At 39.7% G+C, this 27,974-nt stretch overlaps 1 protein-coding gene across 1 annotated transcript; it reads left to right on the top strand.

Moving 5' to 3' along the window:
* LOC139893005 (metacaspase-1-like) lies at window positions 1–27,458 on the top strand. Its single transcript, XM_071876135.1, has 5 exons — window positions 1–464; window positions 25,361–25,691; window positions 25,784–25,904; window positions 26,359–26,577; window positions 27,148–27,458. Exons 1-5 carry the CDS (start codon window positions 86–88, stop codon window positions 27,205–27,207), a joined length of 1,110 nt encoding a protein of 369 aa, XP_071732236.1. The 5' UTR covers window positions 1–85; the 3' UTR covers window positions 27,208–27,458.
* Window positions 27,459–27,974: the final 516 nt, after the last annotated feature.

Below are 27,974 nucleotides of genomic sequence, written 5' to 3' on the forward strand. Positions count from 1 at the left end.
GTCACACAAGTCAAGACTTATAACCAACCTCTCTTATATATACCGGAATTCTACATTCACCGGGAAATTAATTTAACCGGAAAAAATGTTGATGCTCGTTGACTGTTCAAACTGCCGTACACCACTACAACTGCCGGCCGGAGCTAGGTCAATCAGATGCGCCATTTGTCAAGCAATTACACGTGTTGCTGATCCACGTAGTCTACCACCGCCGTTGCCACATCAGCAATCTCATGCCACTCCTTCCACCTACAACTACCACGCGCCACCGTCTCCGTACAATCATTTGCCGTCGTTTGGTCAAACACCATCGGTCAACGGGAAAAAGAGAGCGGTGATCTGTGGTATATCGTATAAGAAAACTAAACATGAGCTTAAAGGTTGCATTAATGATGCAAAATGTATGAAGTATTTGTTGATTAATAAGTTTAGGTTTCCAGAATCATCTATTCTCATGCTCACCGGTAATATTTTTTTTTTGTTGTTGCAGATTTTACAATTTATTATTATTTAATTATTTATTTTAATTTAATTTTGTGTATATGAGTATATCCTTAATTTTATTTTACCAATTGTTAGGGGCTAGTGAAGTACTTGGTAGAGTTATTAACTAAATTACAATCTGTATATAAAAAAATTATAATTATTTAGACCAGATAAAACTTAAATTTTTGATGATGAGAATGGAAGTTGATTTCTTCTTTTATCAGGTTAGTACGGAGTATTAATTAATGAAATATTGGTGATGAAAATGAAAGATTGTGAAAAATAAACTTCAAAGTTCAAAATGATATATTTTTTTTAGTCATTGGTTGATCAGTGGAGGAAATTGATACTTTATAGATCGTAAAGAGGTGTACAAACGTCTAAAAGTAAACGTTTATTTCGTAAAAGTGATCAAGAATCTAACATAAAGTTGAGTAACACTATAAGAAGTTTGCCTTATGCTCATTGTGCGGCTGGGGAGATAAATAATTCTTAGAAAACGAACATTTCTAGGGTTAAGATCATCAACCAAAAACTATATACAAAAAAGGAAAAAAGCATGTAGTCAAGCTCGCCACAATTTATTTTTATAATAAGGGTGTGTTTGGCATAACTAGCTGGAGCTTATAGCTGACGCTTATTTTAGAAGCTGGAAGCTCTTTATTTTTTTACAAGTGTTTGTCAAAAACTAGCTGAACCTGGAGCTTATAGCGGTAAATTAACTAAAAAGGATAATAAAATATGTAATAGATTATCATATAAAAGGTAAATAGGAAGTTTTTCATTTCATAAGCTAGGAGCTTATTGTATAAGCTAGTTCAACTAGCCTATTTTTTAGAGCTTATTTTTTCACAAGATCCGAAAATTATGTCACCCAAATTAGGCTACTAGCATGAGCTTATGAAAAAAAATAAGTTTAAGTTCTCGTAAGCTTCAAGAAGCTCGTTGGCCAAACACACCCAAATTAAGTTAAAAAATTGGCCTTCAAAAAGGTCAACGTTGACACGCAGAATGTAATGTGAATACTGTTGAGTCCCCAAAATAATTAAGGATTTAATTATGACAAAACAATATTTATTTGCACTAAAGTGTTATGTGCAGCCAGCACACGTTTGTTTATGTATAGTCAGCTAGTATAGCTGTGTCGAGTGTTTAGTATGCTGCCTAGTCTATCAGCACAAGGTAGAAATGTATTCTTCGAATCAGCACAGGATGTGCACCCAGCAAATCAAGAATATCGAGTGACTCAGCATATGAAGGACCAGTAAGTCTGGATATCAGCATACAACACAAGACAGCCATGCTCCATTACAAGCATGGTAGTTTCCCAGAGTGGTCTACATCAACGCACTATTCAACAGAAGTCAAAGACAAAGTTGAACAGAAAAGGACAGGAGTCGGCGGCTGACAAGTGACCTTACAAGACCACGTGGGAATGCAGAAGTGGAACGCATGTGCAGACATGTGTTATACTTTATTCATACCTAGGGAACACAACATTCCATTTGTTTAAATCAAATGGTAGTGCCAAACCGAATTGGTGTGTTCCAGCAAATAGCTACCTAAGAGGAAAGAAGGAGAGCACGCCTTCTGACACAATTGTCCCCACAAGTACAAGGCATCCAATGTACTAGTGGACAATAGATTAATTACACGGTTAATAGAACTACTATATATATTGTTGTATCCACTATTGTAAAAACTAGTGGTGTGGGTTTATTTGTTAGAGTCCAAACCGTGTAATAGCTTTAGTTTGTCTCTTAGCTATAATCTAGGTAATCTGTATCAACCAACTATCATTTCCGCCAAGGATAGTTGTGATTCTTTCTGATTTAATCAATAAAGAATAACAGTTGAAAATTACCTGTGACTCTATATTATTTACTACAGAATACTAAACGTGATTAACTGACTAGTTAATTAAGAAAAGAATTGTATTCACCCCCCCTCTACAATACTCCTGTTGTTATTAAGGGACCAACAACTGGTATCAGAGCTTCAGTCTTGATAATTAATATCTTGGATCTGAATTCTCTTATGGCTTCGTATTCAAACTCAGCTTACCTTGAGAATGGCTCGTCTAACAGACCACCTAAGTTTGATGAAGATGAGTATGAAACCTGGAAGGCAAGGTTCATGCTCCATCTCGAGTCTGTGGATTCACTCATGCCTGGAATTGCCAAAGATGGCCCTTTTGTTCCCACTGAGACAGTTGGTAGTGCACCAGCAACAGCTGACACTCCTGCCATCCCTGGCAGAGAGGTTATTCTCACTCCCTCTAGATGGGATGATGAGGATAAACGTCGAGTTGGTCTTGACCCTAAAATCAGAACCCTGTTAGCCATAACTTTGCCTAACCCACTGTTCAAACTGATCAAGGGAAAAGAAAATGCTAAGCTTATGCTTGACTACCTAGATGTCACCTATGAGGGTATGGGAGAAGTTAGGCAGAACAGGATGATTGCTCTTAAAAGAGAATATGAAATGTTCTTTGCCTATAAGAATGAAACCCTTAAGCAAACCTTCATTAGGTTTAACTCTTTGATAGCAGACCTGACCACTTTAAATGTAACCTACACTGAATTTGAACAAGTGAACAAATTCATTGATGCACTGCCATGTAAATGGAAACCTGTTACTGACCCATTAAGAACCACACAGACCCTAAAGAACTTTAACCTGTCTTCTCTCTACAGTTCCCTTTGGAATCATGAGAAGGCAGAAGCCAAGTTTGAACTTAACATGAAAGAAAACTTTAGGTCTGCCCCCACCACTTCAAAATCATCTAAAAATGATGATGCTGCTCTTATTGCTGCTGCTAAATGGAAGAAAGCTCAAAAAGCTTTACTGGTTCAAAAGTTACTGGCAGAACAAGAGTCAGCTGATAGTGTTGAGGAAAATGGTACTGGGTCTGAAGAAAGCAGTACAGATGAAAGTGATGTAGAAGGGTTTGCTGAAGGTATGGCTCTGCTGGCTAGGCAGTTCAAAAGGTTCAATCGTAGTAGAACCAGCAAGTCATACAAAGGGAGCAAAAAGCCAAATGCTAGGTACAACAGCAAGTCAGTCAAGGGTCCTAAATCTGAGTGCTTTAATTGTGGGAAGGTTGGACATTTTGCTGCTGAATGCATGTCCAAGAAACCTTCCACGTCACATGCTAACTCTTTCTCAAAAGCTGATAAGTACAAAAACAAGTACAAAGCTATGAAAGCTCAGATGAAGGAAAGTGCAAAGACTGACAAGAAGGGTAAACAGCCAGAAAAGGTTCTAGTTGCTGAACATCATGACTGGGATGAAGCCAGCACGTCCTCATCTTCTGATAGTGATACTGATGATGATGGTGCTGGTTATGCTACTGGTAAGAAGCTGTGTTTGATGGCCAAAGAGGTAGAGGAGTCTGATGAGGATGATGGTGGTAGTACGTTTTTGGCTGATATGAGGGAAGCTGATCAAAACAGAGATTCTCCTCAATGGAAAACTGAAATGATGTATAAGGTTGATAATTTTCGAACTTATACTGATGATGAAAAAGCTGAAATGTTTGACTACCTAAGAATTGATTTATGCAGAAGCTGCAAACGTGAAGAGAGTTTGAAATCTAATAACAAATCTTTAAATGAAAAACTCAAAGGCAAAAATGATGAAATTAAGATCTTAAAAGATACAATTTCCAAACTTGAAAAACAAAACTTTGCTTTAGAAACTCTTCACGTTGAGGCAGCAGAAGTCAAGACCCAGTTGGACAATCTCAAAAGAGTTGTTGCTTCATGGTGCACATCTGCTCAACGCACAGCTAAATGTGTTAACGAGCAGGTGCCTGCCCAAGTTCAAGCCTTCTTTGCTGGTGACTATGCTGCTGCTGCTGCTATTGCAGAAGTTACTTTCATGGACCCGATTCTTGAAACTGATCCTGAAGCTGTCTTGCCAAATACTTTTGCCAAGATAGTTGAAGGTAAAAAGGTTGTGACAAACAAATTTGTTAGACCTACTGTGTCCCCACCACCTGCCATGAAAGAAATTTTGGAGGATGAAGTTAGAGCAAGAGAAGCCAGTAACTCAATTGATGAGACTACTGACCCCTCAAGCATCCACTACATGACTCCGAAAGAAAGACGTATTAAAAGGGAAATCACTGAAAACAATTTGAGAAAAGTTAAACCAACTGATTCCCCTTCGTGTTCGAGTTCTACCAGTGCTAAGCTGTAGCGACCCCGACAAATCGTCATTGACGGCGCCGTCTACTTAGGTCCCGTTACGTGGTCATAAGTCTTTAAAACAACGTTTGACCAAAAGATATGTCGCATTCATTTCAAATGTAAAGGTTGTTCACGTTTTACAAGAATAGTTCCACCACAAGTTACGATGCCAAGTTTTAAGTACAAATGAAACTTATGCGACACAATTTAAAAGTATCCAAAAGACGCTCCATGTATGCATGTATACTCGACATCCAAGCAAGTATCAAAAGAGTGCGGAAGCATGTATCACTAAGCATTCAAAACCTGAGAAAACATAGAAGAATCTGTCAACGAAAACGTTGGTGAAATCATAGGTTTAGTAAGTAAATTGTATTGAACCACAAGGTTCTTTAAGAATTGTTCAACCAGAATCGTTCACATTCCAAAATAGTATTTGTATCACGAGCACCCAATTATCAAGGCTTAACCGAATCTTCCCTCTGAATTTTGAATTTAGTGTTAGAACTTACACTATACATTGTTGAAATTATATTTCATTCACTAACGGTAGCGAACCGTCTGAATGAGGGTTTGTTAAACCCGTATGGCCACACAACATAATTACACGCTTACACTTACACCCTGCAAGTGGAACTAATGATAATTGGATTGAGGACTTTTGTTCAAACTCGTATGCATCTTTGTATTCGTATTTGTTCACAATGTAAAAGCATGATAAGTAAATAAGTATGAAATGTATGTGTTTCTCAGCCCACGATGTAAAGAATAAAAGTGATTGAAAAAGTGGGACTATGATCTCACCTTGAGTGCAAGAGTTAATAAAGTACTTCGACAAGTAAACGCGTGCAAAGACAAAGCTAGTCTCGACCTAAACATATAGGTTGTATCAATAACGGTAAACGCGATAGGTCAAAGATGTTCAATTAGTCCTATGGCTCGACACGACTCGATTATGTAGCATGTGAAGCAAATTGTCAAGTTTCATGCAAGATACAAGTATAAAAGCATGTTAGGAAGATTGCGTAATTAATTGGTTAAGTTTGACAAAAAGTCAAACTTGGTCGGGTCAAAGTCAACGAAAAAGTCAACATGTTCGGGTCGGGTCCCGGACTATTTTTCTATGCTAAATATTCATATATAAGTATATTAGAACAAGTTTCTTGTGAATCGGAGGTCGGTAGCTAGTCAAACATTTCGCGTGTAATTGGACAAGGAGGTCAGAATCTGTCCAGCCTATTCTGCGCGCCGCGCGGGTAAGGGGCGCGCCGCGCCACCCCCTGTACAGGTCTGTTTCTGTTTTCCACAAATATGCACGAGCCAAAACCAATTCAAACACAACTCTTGACCCGTAAACACTTATAACGCCTATCATACATCGTTGGAAAGGTATTTTGACGAGGAATGCAACTAAACACATATCATCAATCAAACTTGCACTTATAACAACCAAAAACCGAAATTAAACATTCATAATCTAAGTTCAAGTTCCAAAAACGCATTTTATGATTCGGGCAACCAATTTACATGTATGTTATGCCGTTTCGAAGGTAATCAAACACACATTGCAACAAAACACTTAACAACAATATCTCATAGCATTTGACGCATCAAAAGTTCATGTAAAGCTTATCAAACCCTAATCCAAGTTCACAAAATCATTAATCATGTTCTTGGAGTTTCCTTAATCAACCTATACATCAAACCGAAGCTAATGATACTAGTAACACTTTTAAAACATGCACTTTAACAATCTAACAACATTTGATCATCCAAAATCAAGGATTTAGCAAGTAATTTTCATATTGAACTAGTTACACCAAAAACAACGAATCGAGCATACAATTTACATACACGACATCACAATGAGCCATAGACACTAATTAACAACTTTATAACTCAAAAATCTCAAGAACACATAAAATTAGTGATTTTAGAAAGTTACCCAAAATGGATGAGGTTGGTATCAAATCGAAGAGGATGAAACGAGGATCAAGAATATGTAGTCGGATTTGTTGTGAGCTTCCTAAATCAAAATTAGATGATGAATTGCTTTTTGAAAGATTGAAAGAAAATGGAGAAGTATGAGAAGAAAATGGAAAAGAAAATAAAAGAAATATGGGGAGGAGGTTGACTAGTCAAAGTGCTAGTCACCTCTTTGTCTTTTTGGCAAAACTAGTCCCTTTAGTTTGTAATCGGGTGCGAGAGTTAACCGAACGAATATTTTAAATTACACGGGAGTACGGGAGACGTTATAATCCGATAACGAGAATATTTAAAATGTTACTTAACAAGGATACGAATCTAGATACGAAGGGTATTATTTAAAAAGAAAAAGACGGGCGTTAAAATAATTTAACGGAAAAACGCGGGATGTTACATTATCCACAACTCAAAAGAAATTTCGTCCCGAAATTTAGTTGGAAGTAGTAGTCGATATCTCTTACTCGAGACTTTACGTTGTCAATGCTATGAATCAGTGAAAGTACGTTCTTGAGGGTTCTCATGAATTTGGATAGTCATGGTTCTACGTTGCATTAAGGTTCGGTTTTTACGTTCCCCAGTTTCAACTGGTTTTCCTATGAAGAGAAGTTTGTCATCGATAGTTGATGTATCCAGCAGGATTGCACGTTCCTGTTCCGCAGGACACGTTTCTAAGTTTGTTACACGAAATGTAGGGTAAACGGAAACTTAATTGAGTCGGAAGTTCTAAACGGTAGGGAGCGGTTCCAATACGCCCCAAGGTTTCAAAAGGGTTAACATGTCGCGGGTTTAACTTTCCCTGATTCCCGAAACGGATTACACCCTTCCAAGGTGCGGGTTCTCAATATTACGCGGTTACACACTGGGATTTGTGAGGTTCTCCTCTAAGTTTGGTATAACTCTTCTGGCGACAATGGGTTGTCTCGAGCCCTTCTCGGACTTGGATTATCTCAATTGTTGTTTTCTTGGATGAGTTAAGATTCGGTGTTTTGTTTGCCACATGCTTTGGTCCAACGAATAGGGGTATGACATTAGCGGTCATATAGGGTTTCGGAAAGTGCGTGTGAACACACGAGTGGTAACTACTGTTGTAAGAGGGATCTACTAAAAGCGACCATGCAAGTTTGAAACATGTCTTTTGAAGACGTAAATCGTTCGTTTGTTCGGTTCGTCTGTTTGTGGGTGGTACGCGGTACTCATGTCTAAGCGGTTTCCCAAGGTTTCTTGCAAAACTAGAAGCGATACGAGTATTTTGACCCGAGGTAATTGGCATTGGCAATGGTACACCATATTAGAAAAAGAATTCCTTAAGATATGTTTGAACAAGTTAGTTAAGGCTCAAAAATGTTCGTTAGGACTATTCACCCTCGTGGTGAATACTAATGTAATATGAAGAGTTTTTCTATCCATTGAGATATGTCACAAGTGTTTCCTTATACGGAAGTGCGAGCGATAAAGATAGGAGCGAAATGAGAACTTTGAATAGGATGAGCTTACATCTCGAGGTTGCCATAACGTGCCTCTAGTTGTCAAAAGTTGAAGTCTGAAAGAGAAACGAGGTAGTACACGTAGTTGTATAGTTCGGGGTTAAATAATAGTTGACCGATTATCAGAAATACAAGGGCGTTAAGTCAAAGAAGAGTGAAGTATCGTTGGATTGTGTGTTATCTTAAATTCCAGTAATATCAGACGGTAATGGTGAAATATCAGAGGTATGTAGTGTGGTACATACCTCTTCGTGCAAAATTGATCGGATCCACAATTTAGTATTTGACTTCTTCGTGCAAAATAACGAATTTAACTAGAAATGTTGGTGTGAAGAATCACGCTCAAGATTCGGGCACGTAGAGGTTTATAGTTTTTCCTTAGTGAGTTAACGAGTTTAAAAGTCGTGTAACACGAGAAAAGTCAGAAATGAATCTTCGGTAATAACAGACGAGATCTAAGATTTTACGAATACAAGTCTGAGTGGGGAGAGTTTCCTGATTACATGTGGCTTGATTTCGAGATTGATTGTAATGCCTTGACCATTAACATTATGGTCTAGAAAATTGGACTTCGTTCAACAGAAATTCTCACTCGGAGAATTTGGTATAAAGTTGCTCTTTTCTCAAAAGTTCGAGCGTACGATGGTGATGTTGTTCGTTTTCCTTCTTTACTTAAATAAGTTAAGACGTCATCTATAAATACGATAACAGATTTGTCTAGATAAGTTGCATACGTGATTTAGGAGGTTCATGAATACGGACGGAGTCCTAAATAAATCAAACGGTACTAAGAGAGATTTACAACTAACGTTGCGAGTTCGGAAATGGCTTAGGAGACATCGTCTCACTTAACCCCCAATTGATGATAACCGGAACGGAGGTCGTTTTGGAATACACACGGGACTCATGCAAGAAATCATGAGGTCATGGATGCGAGGGAGAGGGTATCGGTTTTCCAACCGAAAATTACTCAGTTCACAATAATCTATACAAGATGATGGGGAAACAAATTTTTTTTTTTTTTTTTTTTTTTTTTTTTTTTTACGAATAGGTTTCGAGCTCCCTAGTTCTATAGGTGTCAAGTCAAAAGTCTTAACGTATATCCTCCAATAAAATTTATAGGCACACAATATTTTCCGTTGGTCACTTAAATCGTCTAAGTAGTATCTAGGGGAAAAAGTGGAATGTAAAGAGCACGAGTCAAAGACTTGTTTATAAAATGTCTAACGGTAACCGAATCGAATAAACATGAAACGTGAGAATTTCGAGAAGAAACATACCCGTGACTAGTCCATCGTCGTCTCGGGCATCCTAGGCGTTGATGTTGAAAGTTTAACGGCGTGCGTTGGGGTTGATTTTCTTATTTGGGCACGCACTCCTAAAATGACCCGGTTGGCCACATTCAAAACAAACACCCGTCTTGGGTGCATTGTGCTCCTTTTGAGCGACGGAAGCGGTATTCCTACAATCGTGGGCTACATGGCCACTTCTTTGACACTTCAAGCAAAATGGTTTGCCACATTCGCCTAAATGATGTTTGTAGCACTCGTTACAATACGGTAGGTGTCCGGTATAACCCCTCTTGCCATCGGAGGTGTAAAGCTTCTTAGTAAAGTTGTTGTTGCTTGATTGGGAGGGTTCCCACTTTCTTTTGTTGCCGCCCGATTTATCCTCGGCCTTAGGTGCCGGAACTACGATTTCGTCAACCGTTTCAATTAGTTGGCGAGCCATGTTCATAGCGGCTTGATGAGTAGTGGGTTTGGATGACATCACCCCTTGTTTGATGCTTTTTGGAAGACCGAGCATGTAGAGCTCAATCCTTTGAGATTCGGGGTTAACAAGATTAGGACACATCAAGGATAGTTCGGCGAAGCGTTGATTATAAGCTTTAAGATCGTTTCCGACCGCTTTCAAAGCTCTTAGTTCTTCCTCAAGCTTTCGGGTTTCTTCGCGCGGAAAATATTCAACAATCATCTTTTCCTTTAGATCGGCCCAAGAGAGGGCATGAGCTTCATCGGTACCCACCGATTGAACATAGGTGTTCCACCATGTTAGAGCAATTCCGGAGAAAGTGTGAGTGGAGTATTTGACCTTGTCTTGGTCCCGACAACCGCTTATGCTAAAGACGGCTTCCGTTTGCTCAAACCATCGGGTGAGCACGACCGGTCCCCCGGTTCCATCAAAAGTGTGAGGTTTGCACCCCATGAAAGCTTTATAGGAACATCCCTCGTTTGAGTTTCCGGCTCCATTGTTGTTGTTGTTGTTGTTGTTGTTATTATTATTGTTGTTGGATGAGTGACCGGCCATGGCCGCATCTACGGCGGTAGTTATCATCCGTTCGAGAGCTTGTTCGGGAGTTTCATTGCGGCGTACACGACGAGGAGCCATTGTTCCTTCAAGACACAAGAATATCGTTGGTTAGTATTTTCAACAATACTAACCGGAGTATGGAATAAGGATAGAGAGAAAATTTTCCTTGACTCGCCCTAAATTCTTTATGTCATAATGTCGAAACGTCCATGTGAATCACCGTAATATAATCCCGGAAATTATATTACCCTGATTCTCATGTGCATTTAACACTTCTTCATAAAGTCAAGGTGGCGCGTCAACAAAATTTATCAACATAAGATCAAGATCGAATACGAGTTAGATATGATAGAAGAGTTCGAGTATAAATGCACAAATAGTCAAGTAATTCCTACTGCAGTCTATATGCCGGTTGTAGTCTAGATTCACCTATGTACCCTATGACTCGGGGTGGACACAAATGAACTCTAAATCCCTACAACCAAGGCTCTGATACCAACTGTAGCGACCCCGACAAATCGTCATTGACGGCGCCGTCTACTTAGGTCCCGTTACGTGGTCATAAGTCTTTAAAACAACGTTTGACCAAAAGATATGTCGCATTCATTTCAAATGTAAAGGTTGTTCACGTTTTACAAGAATAGTTCCACCACAAGTTACGATGCCAAGTTTTAAGTACAAATGAAACTTATGCGACACAATTTAAAAGTATCCAAAAGACGCTCCATGTATGCATGTATACTCGACATCCAAGCAAGTATCAAAAGAGTGCGGAAGCATGTATCACTAAGCATTCAAAACCTGAGAAAACATAGAAGAATCTGTCAACGAAAACGTTGGTGAAATCATAGGTTTAGTAAGTAAATTGTATTGAACCACAAGGTTCTTTAAGAATTGTTCAACCAGAATCGTTCACATTCCAAAATAGTATTTGTATCACGAGCACCCAATTATCAAGGCTTAACCGAATCTTCCCTCTGAATTTTGAATTTAGTGTTAGAACTTACACTATACATTGTTGAAATTATATTTCATTCACTAACGGTAGCGAACCGTCTGAATGAGGGTTTGTTAAACCCGTATGGCCACACAACATAATTACACGCTTACACTTACACCCTGCAAGTGGAACTAATGATAATTGGATTGAGGACTTTTGTTCAAACTCGTATGCATCTTTGTATTCGTATTTGTTCACAATGTAAAAGCATGATAAGTAAATAAGTATGAAATGTATGTGTTTCTCAGCCCACGATGTAAAGAATAAAAGTGATTGAAAAAGTGGGACTATGATCTCACCTTGAGTGCAAGAGTTAATAAAGTACTTCGACAAGTAAACGCGTGCAAAGACAAAGCTAGTCTCGACCTAAACATATAGGTTGTATCAATAACGGTAAACGCGATAGGTCAAAGATGTTCAATTAGTCCTATGGCTCGACACGACTCGATTATGTAGCATGTGAAGCAAATTGTCAAGTTTCATGCAAGATACAAGTATAAAAGCATGTTAGGAAGATTGCGTAATTAATTGGTTAAGTTTGACAAAAAGTCAAACTTGGTCGGGTCAAAGTCAACGAAAAAGTCAACATGTTCGGGTCGGGTCCCGGACTATTTTTCTATGCTAAATATTCATATATAAGTATATTAGAACAAGTTTCTTGTGAATCGGAGGTCGGTAGCTAGTCAAACATTTCGCGTGTAATTGGACAAGGAGGTCAGAATCTGTCCAGCCTATTCTGCGCGCCGCGCGGGTAAGGGGCGCGCCGCGCCACCCCCTGTACAGGTCTGTTTCTGTTTTCCACAAATATGCACGAGCCAAAACCAATTCAAACACAACTCTTGACCCGTAAACACTTATAACGCCTATCATACATCGTTGGAAAGGTATTTTGACGAGGAATGCAACTAAACACATATCATCAATCAAACTTGCACTTATAACAACCAAAAACCGAAATTAAACATTCATAATCTAAGTTCAAGTTCCAAAAACGCATTTTATGATTCGGGCAACCAATTTACATGTATGTTATGCCGTTTCGAAGGTAATCAAACACACATTGCAACAAAACACTTAACAACAATATCTCATAGCATTTGACGCATCAAAAGTTCATGTAAAGCTTATCAAACCCTAATCCAAGTTCACAAAATCATTAATCATGTTCTTGGAGTTTCCTTAATCAACCTATACATCAAACCGAAGCTAATGATACTAGTAACACTTTTAAAACATGCACTTTAACAATCTAACAACATTTGATCATCCAAAATCAAGGATTTAGCAAGTAATTTTCATATTGAACTAGTTACACCAAAAACAACGAATCGAGCATACAATTTACATACACGACATCACAATGAGCCATAGACACTAATTAACAACTTTATAACTCAAAAATCTCAAGAACACATAAAATTAGTGATTTTAGAAAGTTACCCAAAATGGATGAGGTTGGTATCAAATCGAAGAGGATGAAACGAGGATCAAGAATATGTAGTCGGATTTGTTGTGAGCTTCCTAAATCAAAATTAGATGATGAATTGCTTTTTGAAAGATTGAAAGAAAATGGAGAAGTATGAGAAGAAAATGGAAAAGAAAATAAAAGAAATATGGGGAGGAGGTTGACTAGTCAAAGTGCTAGTCACCTCTTTGTCTTTTTGGCAAAACTAGTCCCTTTAGTTTGTAATCGGGTGCGAGAGTTAACCGAACGAATATTTTAAATTACACGGGAGTACGGGAGACGTTATAATCCGATAACGAGAATATTTAAAATGTTACTTAACAAGGATACGAATCTAGATACGAAGGGTATTATTTAAAAAGAAAAAGACGGGCGTTAAAATAATTTAACGGAAAAACGCGGGATGTTACATAAGCCAGCTGATGACCAATCTACTGGTCACCCAGTAGCTGCAGACAAGCCAGTGAAACGAAATACTGGCAAATCTAAGGCAGCAGTTAAGATACCTACTGGTTCATCAGCATCAGAAGACAAGCCAGCAACTTCCCACGCTAATTTGTCAAATGATAAAGAAAAGACAGTTCGCCATGGTCATGGTACTGGTTCCAAAAGGAAAGCTGCCCATAAGGGAAAAGCAAAAATTGACTCGACTGATGAGCTGTCTATCACTGAGATAATGACAGCCAAGCTTGACCAGCTAATTGAGGCAGTAACTAAAAGTCGACCCGATCCTACTGCCCTTATTAGATCTGTGCATGACCAGCCACAAAAGCCAAAAGTGAGAAAATGCTACAAATGTGGCAGCAAAGCTCACCTGGCTAACCAGTGTACTCAAACCCAAACCCCATCTGCTGCTTCTTCTAGCAAGCCAGTAGAAAAGAAGAAGTCATCAAAGGTGACTCCTTCAGAACCCATCCTTGGATGGGTTCCCAAAAAGAACTAATCTCTAAGTTATTGTGCAGGGCATTCAAAACAAGCAAATCTGGTATCTCGACAGTGGTTGTTCGAGACATATGACCGGAAGTAAGTCCCTGCTGATGGACTATCAGGAAAAGGATGGTCCAGTTGTTTCGTATGGAGATAATTCGTTGGGTTACACAAAGGGTTTTGGTACTTTGACAAATGGGAATGTCACGTTCTCAAATGTTGCATATGTAGTTGGGCTTAAACATAACTTACTCAGCATAAGCCAACTGACAAGCAAGAATAAGATAGTCCAATTCAGAAAGAAAATTGGTACTATTTTTGATAAGACAGGGAAGCCACTGCTGACTGCAAAACGTCATGAAAACATGTATCAAATTGACATGAACACAGCAGTCACAACAACTGATACTTGTTTCTATTCGAAGGCAGCAGACAACCTGAAGTGGTTATGGCACAAGAGACTCTCACATCTCAACTTCAAAGATATTCACAAATTATCCAGTAGAAGTTTGGTGTCTGGGCTACCCACAATGTCTTATGTGAAGGACAGATTGTGTCCTGGTTGTGAAAAGGGGAAACATCACCATGCCTCGTTCAAATCAAAGCAAATCTCATCTGTTGAGAAACCATTTCACTTACTTCATATGGATCTATTTGGTCCAGTGAATGTGGCCAGCTGTAGTGGGAAGAAGTATACACTGGTTATTGTTGATGAATACTCGAGATACACTTGGGTGTTCTTTCTAAGGCAAAAGAGTGAAGCTGCTGATGAAATCATCAATTTTATCAAAAGAATGGAGCTTTTGAATGGGCAACTGGTGAAGCAACTAAGAAGTGATCATGGTACAGAATTCAGAAATGCTACATTAGAAGAATTTTGTGCTGACAAAGGTCTTTCCCAAAATTTCTCTGCTGTGAGAACACCTCAACAAAATGGTGTTGCAGAAAGAAGAAACAGAACTCTCATTGAAGCAGCAAGATCTATGTTGGCTGAGTCTGGGTTGAAGAATTCCTACTGGGCAGAAGCTGTGAATACTGCCTGTTTTACCCAGAATAGATCTCTTATTGTGAAAAGACATCAGAAAACTGCTTATGAAGTTCTCAAAGGAAGAAGACCCTCAATTTCATTTCTTCATGTATTTGGCACTCCCTGTTACATTCTAAATAATAGGGATCAGCTGGGCAAATTCGATGCTAAAGCTGATGAAGGTATATTCCTTGGATATTCCAACATGTCAAAGGCATATAGGGTCTACAACAAAAGAAGAGGTTGTTTTGAAGAATCCATTAATGTTACATTCGATGAAACTGCCTCTACTTCATCTACTGATCGTGAAGATGAAGTGTTACTGTTTGAAGAGCCTACTCAGCAAGCTCTTGATGATGAAGAGCCAGCAGCACAACCCTCACCAATCCATGCTGCTGGGTTCTCTGATGATGAAATGGAACATTCTGTTCCATCTGTGTCTAAACCAAGTGGACCTACTGGCTCTACTGAAGTGCTGCAACTTGAGCCTAGGTCTGCTGGTTCTGAGAGATCACAAGCTGGTACTGATTCTACTGATATTGATCAGCAACCTTCTGTTGCTGCTCACTCATCTGAACCAGCTGATGATCAAGATGCTATGTGTTCTACAACCAGCTCACCTGTTCATAACACCAAATGGACAAGGGAGCATCCGATTGAGCAGATTATTGGTAATCTTGCGAGTGGTGTTAAAACACGGAGGCATGCTACCAGTAACTTTTGTATGCATGTTAATTTTGTGTCTACCATTGAGCCCACGTGTCCTGAGGAAGCACTTCTAGATCCTAGCTGGGTTGGTTCAATGCAAGAAGAAATTACTCAGTTTGATAGGAACAAAGTGTGGACATTGGTACCTGAACCTGAGGATAAGACAAAGAAGATCATTGGTACTAAGTGGGTGTTTAAAAACAAGATGGATGAAGATGGTGTCGTTATCAGAAACAAAGCAAGATTGGTTGCTCAAGGGTTTAGACAGGAAGAAGGATTGGATTATGGGGAAACTTATGCACCAGTGGCTAGGATGGAAGCTATCAGATTGTTCTTAGCATATGCTGCTAGGATGAACTTTAGAGTATTTCAGATGGATGTTAAATCTGCATTTCTGAATGGGAAGCTGCAAGAAGAAGTTTATGTCAAACAGCCTCCTGGTTTTGTAAGCAGTAAATATCCAGACCATGTCTACAAGTTAGACAAAGCTCTTTATGGCCTTAAACAGGCTCCAAGAGCATGGTATGAGACACTTCATGTGTATCTCACTGGTATAGGTTTTAAAGTTGGAACAATTGATACCACTCTATTCTCAAAAGAGATAGATGGTGATCTCTTGTTGGTACAGATATATGTGGATGATATTATTTATGGTTCTAAAAATGAAAAACATTGTCAAGATTTTTCAAAACGTATGTCAAAGGCATATGAAATGAGTTTACAAAGAGATCTGCAATACTTTTTAGGATTGCAGATCAAACAACTTGATGATGGAATATTCATAAGTCAAGATAAATATATCAAAGATATGTTAAAGAAATTTGGTCTGACCTGTTTAAAAGACATAGGGACTCCAATGGCAGCATCCATTAAAATAGATGCTGATCCAAATGGTGAACCAGTCAATATCACTGAATATAGAGGTATGATTGGATCCCTACTTTATCTCACATCCAGCAGACCAGATATTATGTTCGCCACATGTCTCTGTGCCAGATATCAAGCTGATCCTAAAGAGTCACACTTGCTGGCAGTAAAAAGAATATTCAGATACCTAAAAGGTACTGCTAAACGTGGTCTTTGGTATCCCAAAGACCAGGATTTTGAACTAATTGGGTATTCAGATGCTGACTTTGCAGGGTGTAAAATAGACAGGAAAAGTACTACTGGTGGGTGCCAGTTACTGGGTAGTAGGCTAGTCAGCTGGACAAGCAAAAAGCAAAATACTGTGTCCACATCCACTGCTGAAGCAGAATATGTCTCTGCTGGTAGTTGTACTGCTCAAGTACTATGGATGCAAAGCCAGCTAAAGGACTATGGTGTTCATGTTACAAAAACTCCAATCTACTGTGACAACACCAGTGCAATTGCTATCACCAACAATCCTGTGATGCACTCAAGGACTAAGCACATCGATGTTCGGTATCATTTCATAAGGGATCATGTTCAAAAGGGTGATGTTGAGTTACATTTTATTTCTACAGACCAGCAATTAGCAGACCTATTTACAAAGCCATTAGATGAGAAACGTTTTAACTATCTCATCTCTGAGCTGGGTATGCTTGAGCTTTAAATAAAAGACAACTTTTGTTGGTGTGCTGGCTCTATAACGTGTAGGGCAAACCAGTAAGTCACATTTATTTACTTACTGCCTACATGTCAAACAACCAGCACAGCAAGGTCTTTTATATTTTGGTTACTTAAATGTTTTAAATGAAATAATAAATAGCTCTCCAAATTTAATGATTCCTTAAAACTGGAAACTCATTTACTTCCAATGATTTAAATTAAATTCATGACATATTAAATGTAACAAAAGTATTTTGTATTTCATACAAAAAAAAAAAAAAATTATTTTTGAGGTTTTAAATCAATTTGTTTGAAATAAAATCTGATGCATTTAATGCTGTATGGGAGTAATGAGTGTTTAAGCCGTATAAATGTCATGTCAACCGTCTGTCTCCCTTTGAAAACGTGCCAGTCTGTCACATCTGCCCACGCGCCTGCAGATGACAGTAATTTTCTCTCTCCTGCACTTTTTCACCCACTCACAACGGATAAAAGTGTGTTTCATCTTACAAAATAACCTTCGGTTATTCATTTTTCAAAATACACACACCTTTACTCTCAAAATCTTTTCAATCTTCAAATCTTCATCCTACACTCATCAATGGCAGAACAACAACAGCAATCACCACGTGCTGCAAGCCAGCAAGAGGAACAACAGCAACAACAACCTCAAACAGTCGAACCACAACCTGCCCCACAACCGGCACCGGCACCGGAGGAACCGGTGGTTCAAGAACACGTCGTTCAAGGACCACTGTTCAATCTCCACCCCAACCTGATTAGGGCTCCCAATGCACCTGATCACTCACTGATTCGCCTATCTAGAGGCAATGCTGCACATGCCCTCTCTATTCCCAAATCGAAGGTTAACAAAGGGTATGAGGCCCTCATCGAATACATCCGTCAATCACCTCTGGCAAGAGCCATCACCGGTGTACCTTCCCGATTCTATGCTGCCTGTTTGGCACGATTTTGGTATACTGCCACTGTTGCCATCACTCCCGGCAACGTTCCATGTATTCGTGGCATGGTGACTGAAACCCTAAATTGCTCTGTCACCGTCGAAGCTATTAGACGTGCTCTTCAATTGCCCGGTGGACCATTTGTTGCTTCACCTACTAGTGACGAATTAAGAAGGGAGGTGTTGGAGACCATTGGGTTTGCTGGACCAGTGGCACATACACCGTTGAGAAAGCATATGCCACCTCTGTGGTACTACTTCTTTGGGTTGATGACTCAGTGCATGAGTCAAAAGTCAGGAAGCTTTGACCAATGCTCAGATTTTGAGCTCAAGCTTGGTCATGGGTTGTTGTTCAACAGGAACATCGATTACGCCCTTGAAATTTATTTGAGGCTAAGGGAAATGGTGACTGCTAGAGTAAGAACCAACTTGATTCCATTTCCACGATTCTTAAGCCTGGTATTTGAAAGTGAACTGGGTGAAGCTTATCAGCAAATTGCTGATCAATCATTTGAGGTCCCAGTAAAACAAGGGGGTATGCCAAAGGATGTACCTGCTGCTCCATATGCTGAGTTGACACCAGCAATGAACGAGTATCTCGCTGCTCGTCGTGGAGCCACCCAATCGACTGCCTCTGGTTCTGCACCAGCTGAGGGGGAGGGTCCTCAGCGAAAGCCAGCAACGCGAAGGAAGCAGCCAGCTACCTCAACTAGTACAGCCACCGTCTCATATACTGGTAAAGCAGTAGTTGTATTAGAATCTAGTGCTCTCTAATCATAAAGAACAGCCCTAGTCTTATATACTGACTACCCATTTCTAGTGTTGGAATCCGTTGCTCATCTATTTCTTGGTAACAGGCAAACCTAAGCGTGCTAAAGCTGGCTCCAAGCGAACCACAGGGGAGATTGCACCAGTCTCAGCTGCTGCTCCTGCAAAGGATGTAGCTATGGAACCTGGTGCGTTTCTAGACCAAACAGCAGAACAATCTAACTTATTTGAAAATTTTTTAACTGCTGACTTGAAAAATGTTGAGGGAGTTAACGGTATAACCTTGGCTCCCAAGCTGACTGGTTTTAAAACTGGTGTCAAGAAGAGTAGCAACCCATACTCGTCTAACCAGGCACTTCCACATTTTTCTGAAATGAACTTATTGCAATACTCTCTGCTGACAGTACAACCAGCAGAGAACATAACTGACCCCCAAAGCAGGCTTGAGCTGGGTCTTCATCGTGTTGAACCAGCTCAGGTGACTGCACAGCCAGTATGTTACTCGGATACTGTTAAGAGTCGCACTCCTACATCATTACCAGCCAGATCTCTTACACTATCTGGGTCAACATGTGTTGCCAATGAGTCAGCAGAGTCACCGCTGTACTTACAGACACCTTCTTCTGTCTCATTCGAAGGGCTGACCAAATCACAAGTCTGTCCCCAGAGACCAAAAACAGATGCAATTGTTGAGTCAAATTTATTTGGTTCTACAGTTGCTAACATAACTTGTTCTATTGTTTCAGTTCTTAGCAGGGTAGATGAACAGGCAGAGGGGGAGCAAAATAAAGATGTTGTTATTCCTACTGGTGATATTGCTGCCTCTGCTACTGGTGTTGGCGCCACTGATTCTGTTACTGGTGGTGCTGATGCTAGTACTGTTGATTCTGCTGCTGGTGTGGAAGATGTTATCATGGAAGAACCTCCTGTTCTTGAGAAGGTTATTGACAATATTGTCAAGGATGTTCTTCTTGATGAACCTGTCACCCAGCCAAGAGTGGACTCTGCATTAATGTCTGATGAGCCTGCTGATTCTTCTGATTCTTCTTCTATGGAACGTCAAGTTCTTACAGAATCGGCAGTTCGTCATCCTATTGGTCCGATTTTGGTTGCTACTGAACCAATTGCTGATGTTAAGGATGCTGGTACCTCTGCTGACACAACTACTGATTCGACTAAGCCTTCTGTTACTGAGGAAACAAAGCCATATGTTGTGCAGGTACCAGATCCAGATGAAGTTGTTCCTAACTTCATTTTCAAGGGAGCTTCAATTTCTCCCAAGATTGCTATGCTGGTCGATCAGCTGACCATTGATCCCGAATCTGCGATAGTCTCAGCCAGCAGATTACCTCGTGAAGAGATGGTTGAGCTATTATCTCAGCTTGATAGACCAGCTAGAGAAGAAATTTATGAGAGGATAGCCCTGCTGGAGCAAATCAATGAACAGCCTTACTATCATGTTTTTGGTATGGCTCCAGCTGCTTCGCCATTTCCTGGTACATGGAGGCCTCTCAAGTTTGTCATCGATCCTACTACTGGTAAGTGTGTTATGCAAAATGTCCCTGATTCGCCAGTACCTTCTTCTTCCTCAGCTTCTTCCTCCTCATCTTCTTCTGATGAGGATGCTGATGAAGGTACTGGTAAGGGCGAACCAGTCACTCATGATAACGTGACTGGTTCCAAAGACAAACCAGTGGATCTTACTGATGACAATGCTGATAGTAATGCTGACAAGGATATCAGTGGTTCTAAGCCTTCGGGCGAAGGTAAAAACGATGGTGATCATGATGATGAGTCAGCTCCTGACCTTCCATCTCCACCACCCCACGGTGATACTCCTCTGTTAGCTTGTGCTGACCAACCTTCAACCTCTGCATACTTAAAGTTCAATGCAGATGAGGTTGCTGATATTTCCACCTTTGCTGTCTATAAGACACTGCAAGGGATCACACCAAATTTGGAGGAAACTATTCGCAGAGCTATTGTTGATAGTGTCTCTGCTGCTGTCAGATCTGCTGGAGAGGCTGTTACAACTCCTATTGATCTTAAACTCCAGCAGGTGTGTGCTTTTGCTGATGTGGCAGTCGAAGCAATCACAAAGCACCACGAAGATGAAGAGGAGCTTCAAAGGCGAATTATCTCTCACAAGGAGTACTGTGAAAATATCACCCGACTCCAAGCTGATTTGGATGCTGCTAACCGCAGAAATACTTTCTTAAATGAGGAGAACAGGGTGTTACACGAGAGATTGGAATCGCAGGAAGCTCAAATGGCTAACATGATTCCTGCTGCTGCCTATGTTCAGATGGTTGAAAACATGCAACGAATGGCTGCTTTGCAAGGTGATGTTCGGGCCATCGTTGAACAAATGGCTATGGGTGTAGCCAGGAATGAAGTTAGATCCTCCAATCTTCTGCTACGACAATTTGGTGTGGATCCTGGTGCCCATCTTACTCCAGAGGTTGCTGAGTGGAACAATTTTGCCTTCTCTGCTCCTCAGTCAGACAGTGATCTTGATGCTACTGTCTCCCCTTCTATTACTGCCCGTGCTGATGACAAAAAGGGGGAGAAAAAGTCTCAAAAGAAATCTAAAAAGAGAAAACAGTCTGAGGGGGAGCATGAACATGAAAAGGCTCCTAAACAACCCAGGAGAGATGGAGATGGTGATGGTGATGGTCAAGACACTGGCCCTAAGCCCAGCAACGCTCATACTGAAGCTGGTGGTGCACAGGCAACTGGTGGTACTCAACCCAGTGTGTCTGCCACACCAGTGGATGATATTGGTTCTGGCAGTAAGCCCAGTGATGTTTCTGATATGGCTGTAGCTGAAGCTTTTGTGCTGTCTCAATCTATTGAACGTAAAATGAAGAGGAAGTTAGAGAGACATCAAAAGCGACAGCAGGAACTAGATGATGCCTTCAATGCCAAGTTTGAGGCTTTTGCTGAACTTAAACGTCGTAAGATTATGCACAGAAGATGGCTGAGTCCAAAAGCAATGGAAGTCGATGATGACCTGACTGCCTTTGATAAACACAGAAAAGAGGCAAGAAAAAGAAATGCCAAGTTCATGGTCAAATACGACAAACAGAGGGCAAAGCTGTATGCACAGAGAGCAGAAAGAATCAGGAACATGACTCCTGCTGAGATGAAGGATTACCTTGATTCTACTGAGTCAACTGGTGGAGTTAGAGCTGATATTTTCATGAAATGGGTTGATGCTATGTTAGAACCCAGCTCTACTCCTCAACCAGCATCTGCTGCTCAGCCAGCTACACAACAAAAACAGCCAGCAGAAACAATCATCCTTAATGATGATGATGTTATTAGACAGGGGGAGCATCTTGCTATTGTTCCTTACCTGCCTCCTATTCAACCAGTATCGACACATGAACCATCAGCTGAACCCAGGCCTATTGACAAATACAGGGTGAAATCTGCTCCTAGGGACAATCAGCCCCTGAGGAAAGGACCCCTATTCGAGGCAGCTGATGAAGGTACTGATGTGGTTGAGCCAGCTGATACTAATCAGTCAGCTGGCATTGAAGACACAGCAAGGAGTGCTGTGATAGAAGACCCAGCCAGAAGTGTGCTGCTGGGTAGTACAAGTGTTGAAGACCCAGCAAAGTCGGTTGAGCTGGGTGCTAAACAAGTAGGTGATGAAACGGTTGATCCTGCTCACTTCACAGTCTGGGGAAGAGACGGCCAAACATTTGTTCTATCTCCTCTTCCTCCCCAGATTTAAGTTTACTTTGACAGAACACAGGATAACCGGGTCAATCAGCATCCAGTTAGTTCATCTGGCAGCTATGAATCATCTATGTATCCTCCATCTTCCCCAAGGGTTCATGACAAACATATCACTTGGGAAGATGACTCAGTAACCCATGGTGAGCCGAACATCAGAAAAATGAACCCAGATGAAAGAGATGCCTACAGACTTCAGATCACTGTTCCAGAGTTGCTTGAACAAAGACAAATTGAACTTAATGAAAGAATTCGTCAAGTCAGGCTGATGCATCACCCTCTTGATCAGCCACACTATATTGCTGCACTAACCTTTGGCGTTGACATTAGGGTGTACTTGAATAACAGTGGTCTCAGGCTCTCCACTACTGATGAAAGAATTCATTTTGAAGATGCTCTCCAGCTGGGTATGGATATAAGGGAGTATTGTGCTGCCCTTAGTACTGAAGAGGGTAGAAAGATGGTTGAAGCAGTAAGATCCCTGAACATTTCTTATGATGATTATCTGATGGGTTTAGCTGCTGAAAGGGAAGCCAGAGAAGCTGCTGATGCTGAACTTGCTGAACGTTCAAGGCTTCAGGATATTGAAGACAGATTGGCTGCTGACAGAAAGCAACAGGCTGAGTCCCTCAAACTAGCCAGAGCCATTGTCAAAGAACAGGATAAGGTTTTTGATAAGATAGAAACTGCTGAGAAAGTACCTACCACTGCTCCTGTAGTACCTGATCACAATATTGAGTTTCCTGATACTTACTATAAGAGCAGGTATGGTAATGTGATGAATAGAAGATCTAATCCCTGCAGAATTATCAAGGTAAACAGGGGGACAAAAAGGGCTTTTAATGTTGTCAGGGAGAACAATGTTCAAGAAAGGATTAGTTTTGATGACTTAAGAACTCTTGGATTCAGTGAATGGATAGAAATCTTGGAGTATTTCATTGGTAAAGGTGAGAGTGCTATCAAGAGTGCTCTTAAGACTGAACTCCAACAGCTGTTCAAGAAGGCAACTAAGTTTGGGAATGCACCAGTAGTTGATGTTGATGAATTTCTTGCTCAAAAGCCTAAAGGGAAGCAACCTACTGGTGAAGGACCAACTGGGAGAAGCCGAATTGTTCTACCTCCTTCCATCCCTGTTTTTGACCCTGCTGAATTACCTCTCCTGTTCCCTGAAGCCTGGAAGATTAAACAAGAGGAGCTATCTGATGAAGAAAGAGAAAGAGAAAGGGATAAAGATAGATAGTCTCCTATGTGCTTAACTTGTATCTTTGTAATTTACCTTTTTTTTATGAATTATCTTGTAATTATTGTATATATCTGATGTAATGTAAGTAAAGTGAGTTTATCTTCAAAATCATATCAAATTATAAGATATAGATAACTCATCAAAAGATCCCAAAACAAACTTAAAGGGACGAATTTACTGTCTACTCTCTCTAGGTCCCTAAGTGCTGGCTTTAGTGTTTTCTCTTCAAGTCATAGGTTTTGTCATCATCAAATAGGGGGAGATTGTTGAGTCCCCAAAATAATTAAAGATTTAATTATGACAAAACAATATTTATTTGCACTAAAGTGTTATGTGCAGCCAGCACACGTTTGTTTATGTATAGTCAGCTAGTATAGCTGTGTCGAGTGTTTAGTATGCTGCCTAGTCTATCAGCACAAGGTAGAAATGTATTCTTCGAATCAGCATAGGATGTGCACCCAGCAAATCAAGAATATCGAGTGACTCAGCATATGAAGGACCAGTAAGTCTGGATATCAGCATACAACACAAGACAGCCATGCTCCATTACAAGCATGGTAGTTTCCCAGAGTGGTCTACATCAACGCACTATTCAACAGAAGTCAAAGACAAAGTTGAACAGAAAAGGACAGGAGTCGGCGGCTGACAAGTGACCTTACAAGACCACGTGGGAATGCAGAAGTGGAACGCATGTGCAGACATGTGTTATACTTTATTCATACCTAGGGAACACAACATTCCATTTGTTTAAATCAAATGGTAGTGCCAAACCGAATTGGTGTGTTCCAGCAAATAGCTACCTAAGAGGAAAGAAGGAGAGCACGCCTTCTGACACAATTGTCCCCACAAGTACAAGGCATCCAATGTACTAGTGGACAATAGATTAATTACACGGTTAATAGAACTACTATATATATTGTTGTATCCACTATTGTAAAAACTAGTGGTGTGGGTTTATTTGTTAGAGTCCAAACCGTGTAATAGCTTTAGTTTGTCTCTTAGCTATAATCTAGGTAATCTGTATCAACCAACTATCATTTCCGCCAAGGATAGTTGTGATTCTTTCTGATTTAATCAATAAAGAATAACAGTTGAAAATTACCTGTGACTCTATATTATTTACTACAAAATACTAAACGTGATTAACTGACTAGTTAATTAAGAAAAGAATTGTATTCACCCCCCCTCTACAATACTCCTGTTGTTATTAAGGGACCAACAAATACCTTTCATTCTGTAAATAACCATCGCAAGGTAGCCCAAGTGGTTGGGGCCCTGAGATCCTTGCAAGAGGTCTCTGGTTCAATTCTTGGGGTGGCCAGGGAAGGGTTGGAAACAGCCAGGGAGTATTCCTGATGGGCTGCGTACACTAGAGTATGGGGTCGGATTACTCGCCCTTCCCGGGTAACCCGAACAGGGAAAACCTTACAACTTTCTGTAAATATCTTCCAACTGTTATAGGCTAATATCCGTTTCACTGATATTCCAGAAGAGGAAACTGATCGTTACCGAACTCCAACAAAACATAACATAAGAATGGCAATGCATTGGCTAATACAAGGTTGTGAGCCTGGAGATTCTTTAGTGTTCCATTTTTCAGGACATGGTTCTCAACAGAGAAACTACACCGGTGACGAGATTGACGGATTCGACGAGACACTGTGTCCGTTAGATTTCGAAACTCAAGGAATGATTGTTGATGACGAGATAAACGCAACTATAGTTAAACCTATGCCTCATGGTGTTAGGCTTCATGCCATTGTTGATGCCTGTCATAGTGGGACTATGCTTGATTTACCATTCCTTTGTAGAATGGATGGGTATTATTACAATGCTAAAGTTTTACCATTTTGGACATTTTTTTTTATTTTTCATGTTTTTTTAATTTAAATGTTGTATTGATTTGATGTAGGAGTGGGAGGTATGTATGGGAGGATCATAGCCCTCCATCGGGAATATTTAAGGGGACAAACGGAGGGGAAGTTATCTCCTTCAGTGGCTGCGATGATGATCAAACTTCTGCTGATACAGCTGTAATTTCTAATGTTTTGTTTATCTAACAATTTAGAGGTGGCAATTTCTACCCATTTACGTGTGAATGGGTCAAATTTGGGTTGTATTTGATTTCAGATGGGTCAATTTTAAATTGAATTGCTAAATAAAACGGGTGAACATAAGTTAATACTGAATGCATACAACCTCCTAAATTGTTTTATGGAAAGATTTAAATCAATATTGTCACAGTTTTTGTGTGTTGCGATCTTGATAAATATAATGATTTACTATAGAACTTTTTTTAATAATCTGCAAAAATGTTTGTGGGAAAGCCAGCTTGACAGCACCGGATGTTTTGTCAGTAATGAAATTGACCCATTGCAGCTGAACCCATTTTGACATATTAACTAAACCATCTTGCCACTTCTAATGAGAATTACAGAATGCTATTGTTACTTAATATGTTCTAATATGATGAATTTGCATATGCAGTCTCTGTCGAAGGTGACTTCAACTGGAGCAATGACATTTTCATTCATACAAGCAATTGAACGTGGTCATGGTACAACATACGGTGATATGCTGACATCAATGAGAACCACCATTCGTCAAACTGATGTAGGTGGTTCAAGTGGTGGTGGTGGCGCTGTGACATCACTCCTTGGTATGCTTTTGACCGGAGGTAGTCTTGGTATTGGTGGTTTGAGACAGGTATGTTACTCTTCCGTTATTTTTGTCTTGGTCATTATTCAACTAGACGAAGTAAATGAGCAGATTGGTAATGGGTCAAAACAGGTAAAAATTTTTTTTATCAGGTTTTAACATGACGGGCCAGGGTGACAAGGACCACTTTTTCTCCTTTTATAAGAATATTAAAATTAAAAATAGTATAATTTGAGATATAAGTAACAATCTAATTTTGTTGAATAAAGTGATTTTCGTAAGTTGTATGCTTCAAATTGTACACTTTGGGATTCTTTCTAATTATTGTTTAGCTAAAATTTTACACATTTTATTGTGAGATGTAAAATATATATATCAAGTTATCAACCTTTTGGTAAGTAAATGGGTTGAAATCGCGTATAAATCTAAGCAGCATGTGCTTGTAATGTATAAATCTAAGTAGCATGTGCTTGCAACTGTTTAGAATGGTTAACCTCTTCGCCGATGCTATTTTCTTAAGGTTCTAATATGGTTGCGTATATATTTGAGCATTACTTCATTTTTTGATTCGCGTCAAGTGAAGTTAATCTTAATCCGGTTTTCCTTTTGTGAATGCAGGAACCACAACTCACAGCAAGTGAACCATTTGATGTTTATACAAAGCGATTCTCCCTTTAACAAGTATGCTTCAATTCTTGGTCCTTGGTTGTTGCTATAGAGGAATATTTTATCTGTACAGTTGTTTCTTCCCTCATGCAGGAATTAACATAACATTGATTGGATGTGTTATTATCATGGGTTGATTTTACTTCTATGAGCTGCAGTTATTAAAATAAAAATTTACATAATTTTTACACTGTGTATCTTAATCTTGAACTCCAGATTTACTTACAGTATTGATCACTCAATTTAATCATTTATTTTTATTATATTCAATCTTTGCGGTTCCACTCAGATAATTTCTTCTAAAAAGTAAGTAGAAGAAAAGCTAAACAAAGAAAAATCATCTTCATCGTCTTCAGTCACATAAATATAATATAATATAATATAGATAATATCAATACACTGATTCAAAAGATGCTACACTTGTGATAGAAAAACATAGCCCAAAGTATCAAGTTATTTTAAGCATCTTCGAAGACTTTTGTTAAGAAAATTATGTAAATAAAACTTGAGTAAAGGTAATTTTAATTTTAAGGATTCTGCATTGAAACAATTACATATATGTTAAAGTGTAAAGAGTGTTCAGTGCCCACAATGTACATAATAATCAACTTTATATAGGTTAATACCCTAACCCAATGCTAATGGGCTAAGCCCAACACATAAATACATGGACTAACCCTGGTGGTTAATGCATATAGACTGTCTCCGAAAGCTGTCCGTGGAGAAAGGCGTTATTGACATCTAGCTGATGAACTGGCCAGTGTCGAGATACCGCCAAA

The sequence above is a fragment of the Rutidosis leptorrhynchoides genome, chromosome 2 (assembly GCF_046630445.1).
Source record: "Rutidosis leptorrhynchoides isolate AG116_Rl617_1_P2 chromosome 2, CSIRO_AGI_Rlap_v1, whole genome shotgun sequence".
Lineage (NCBI taxonomy): Eukaryota > Viridiplantae > Streptophyta > Magnoliopsida > Asterales > Asteraceae > Rutidosis > Rutidosis leptorrhynchoides.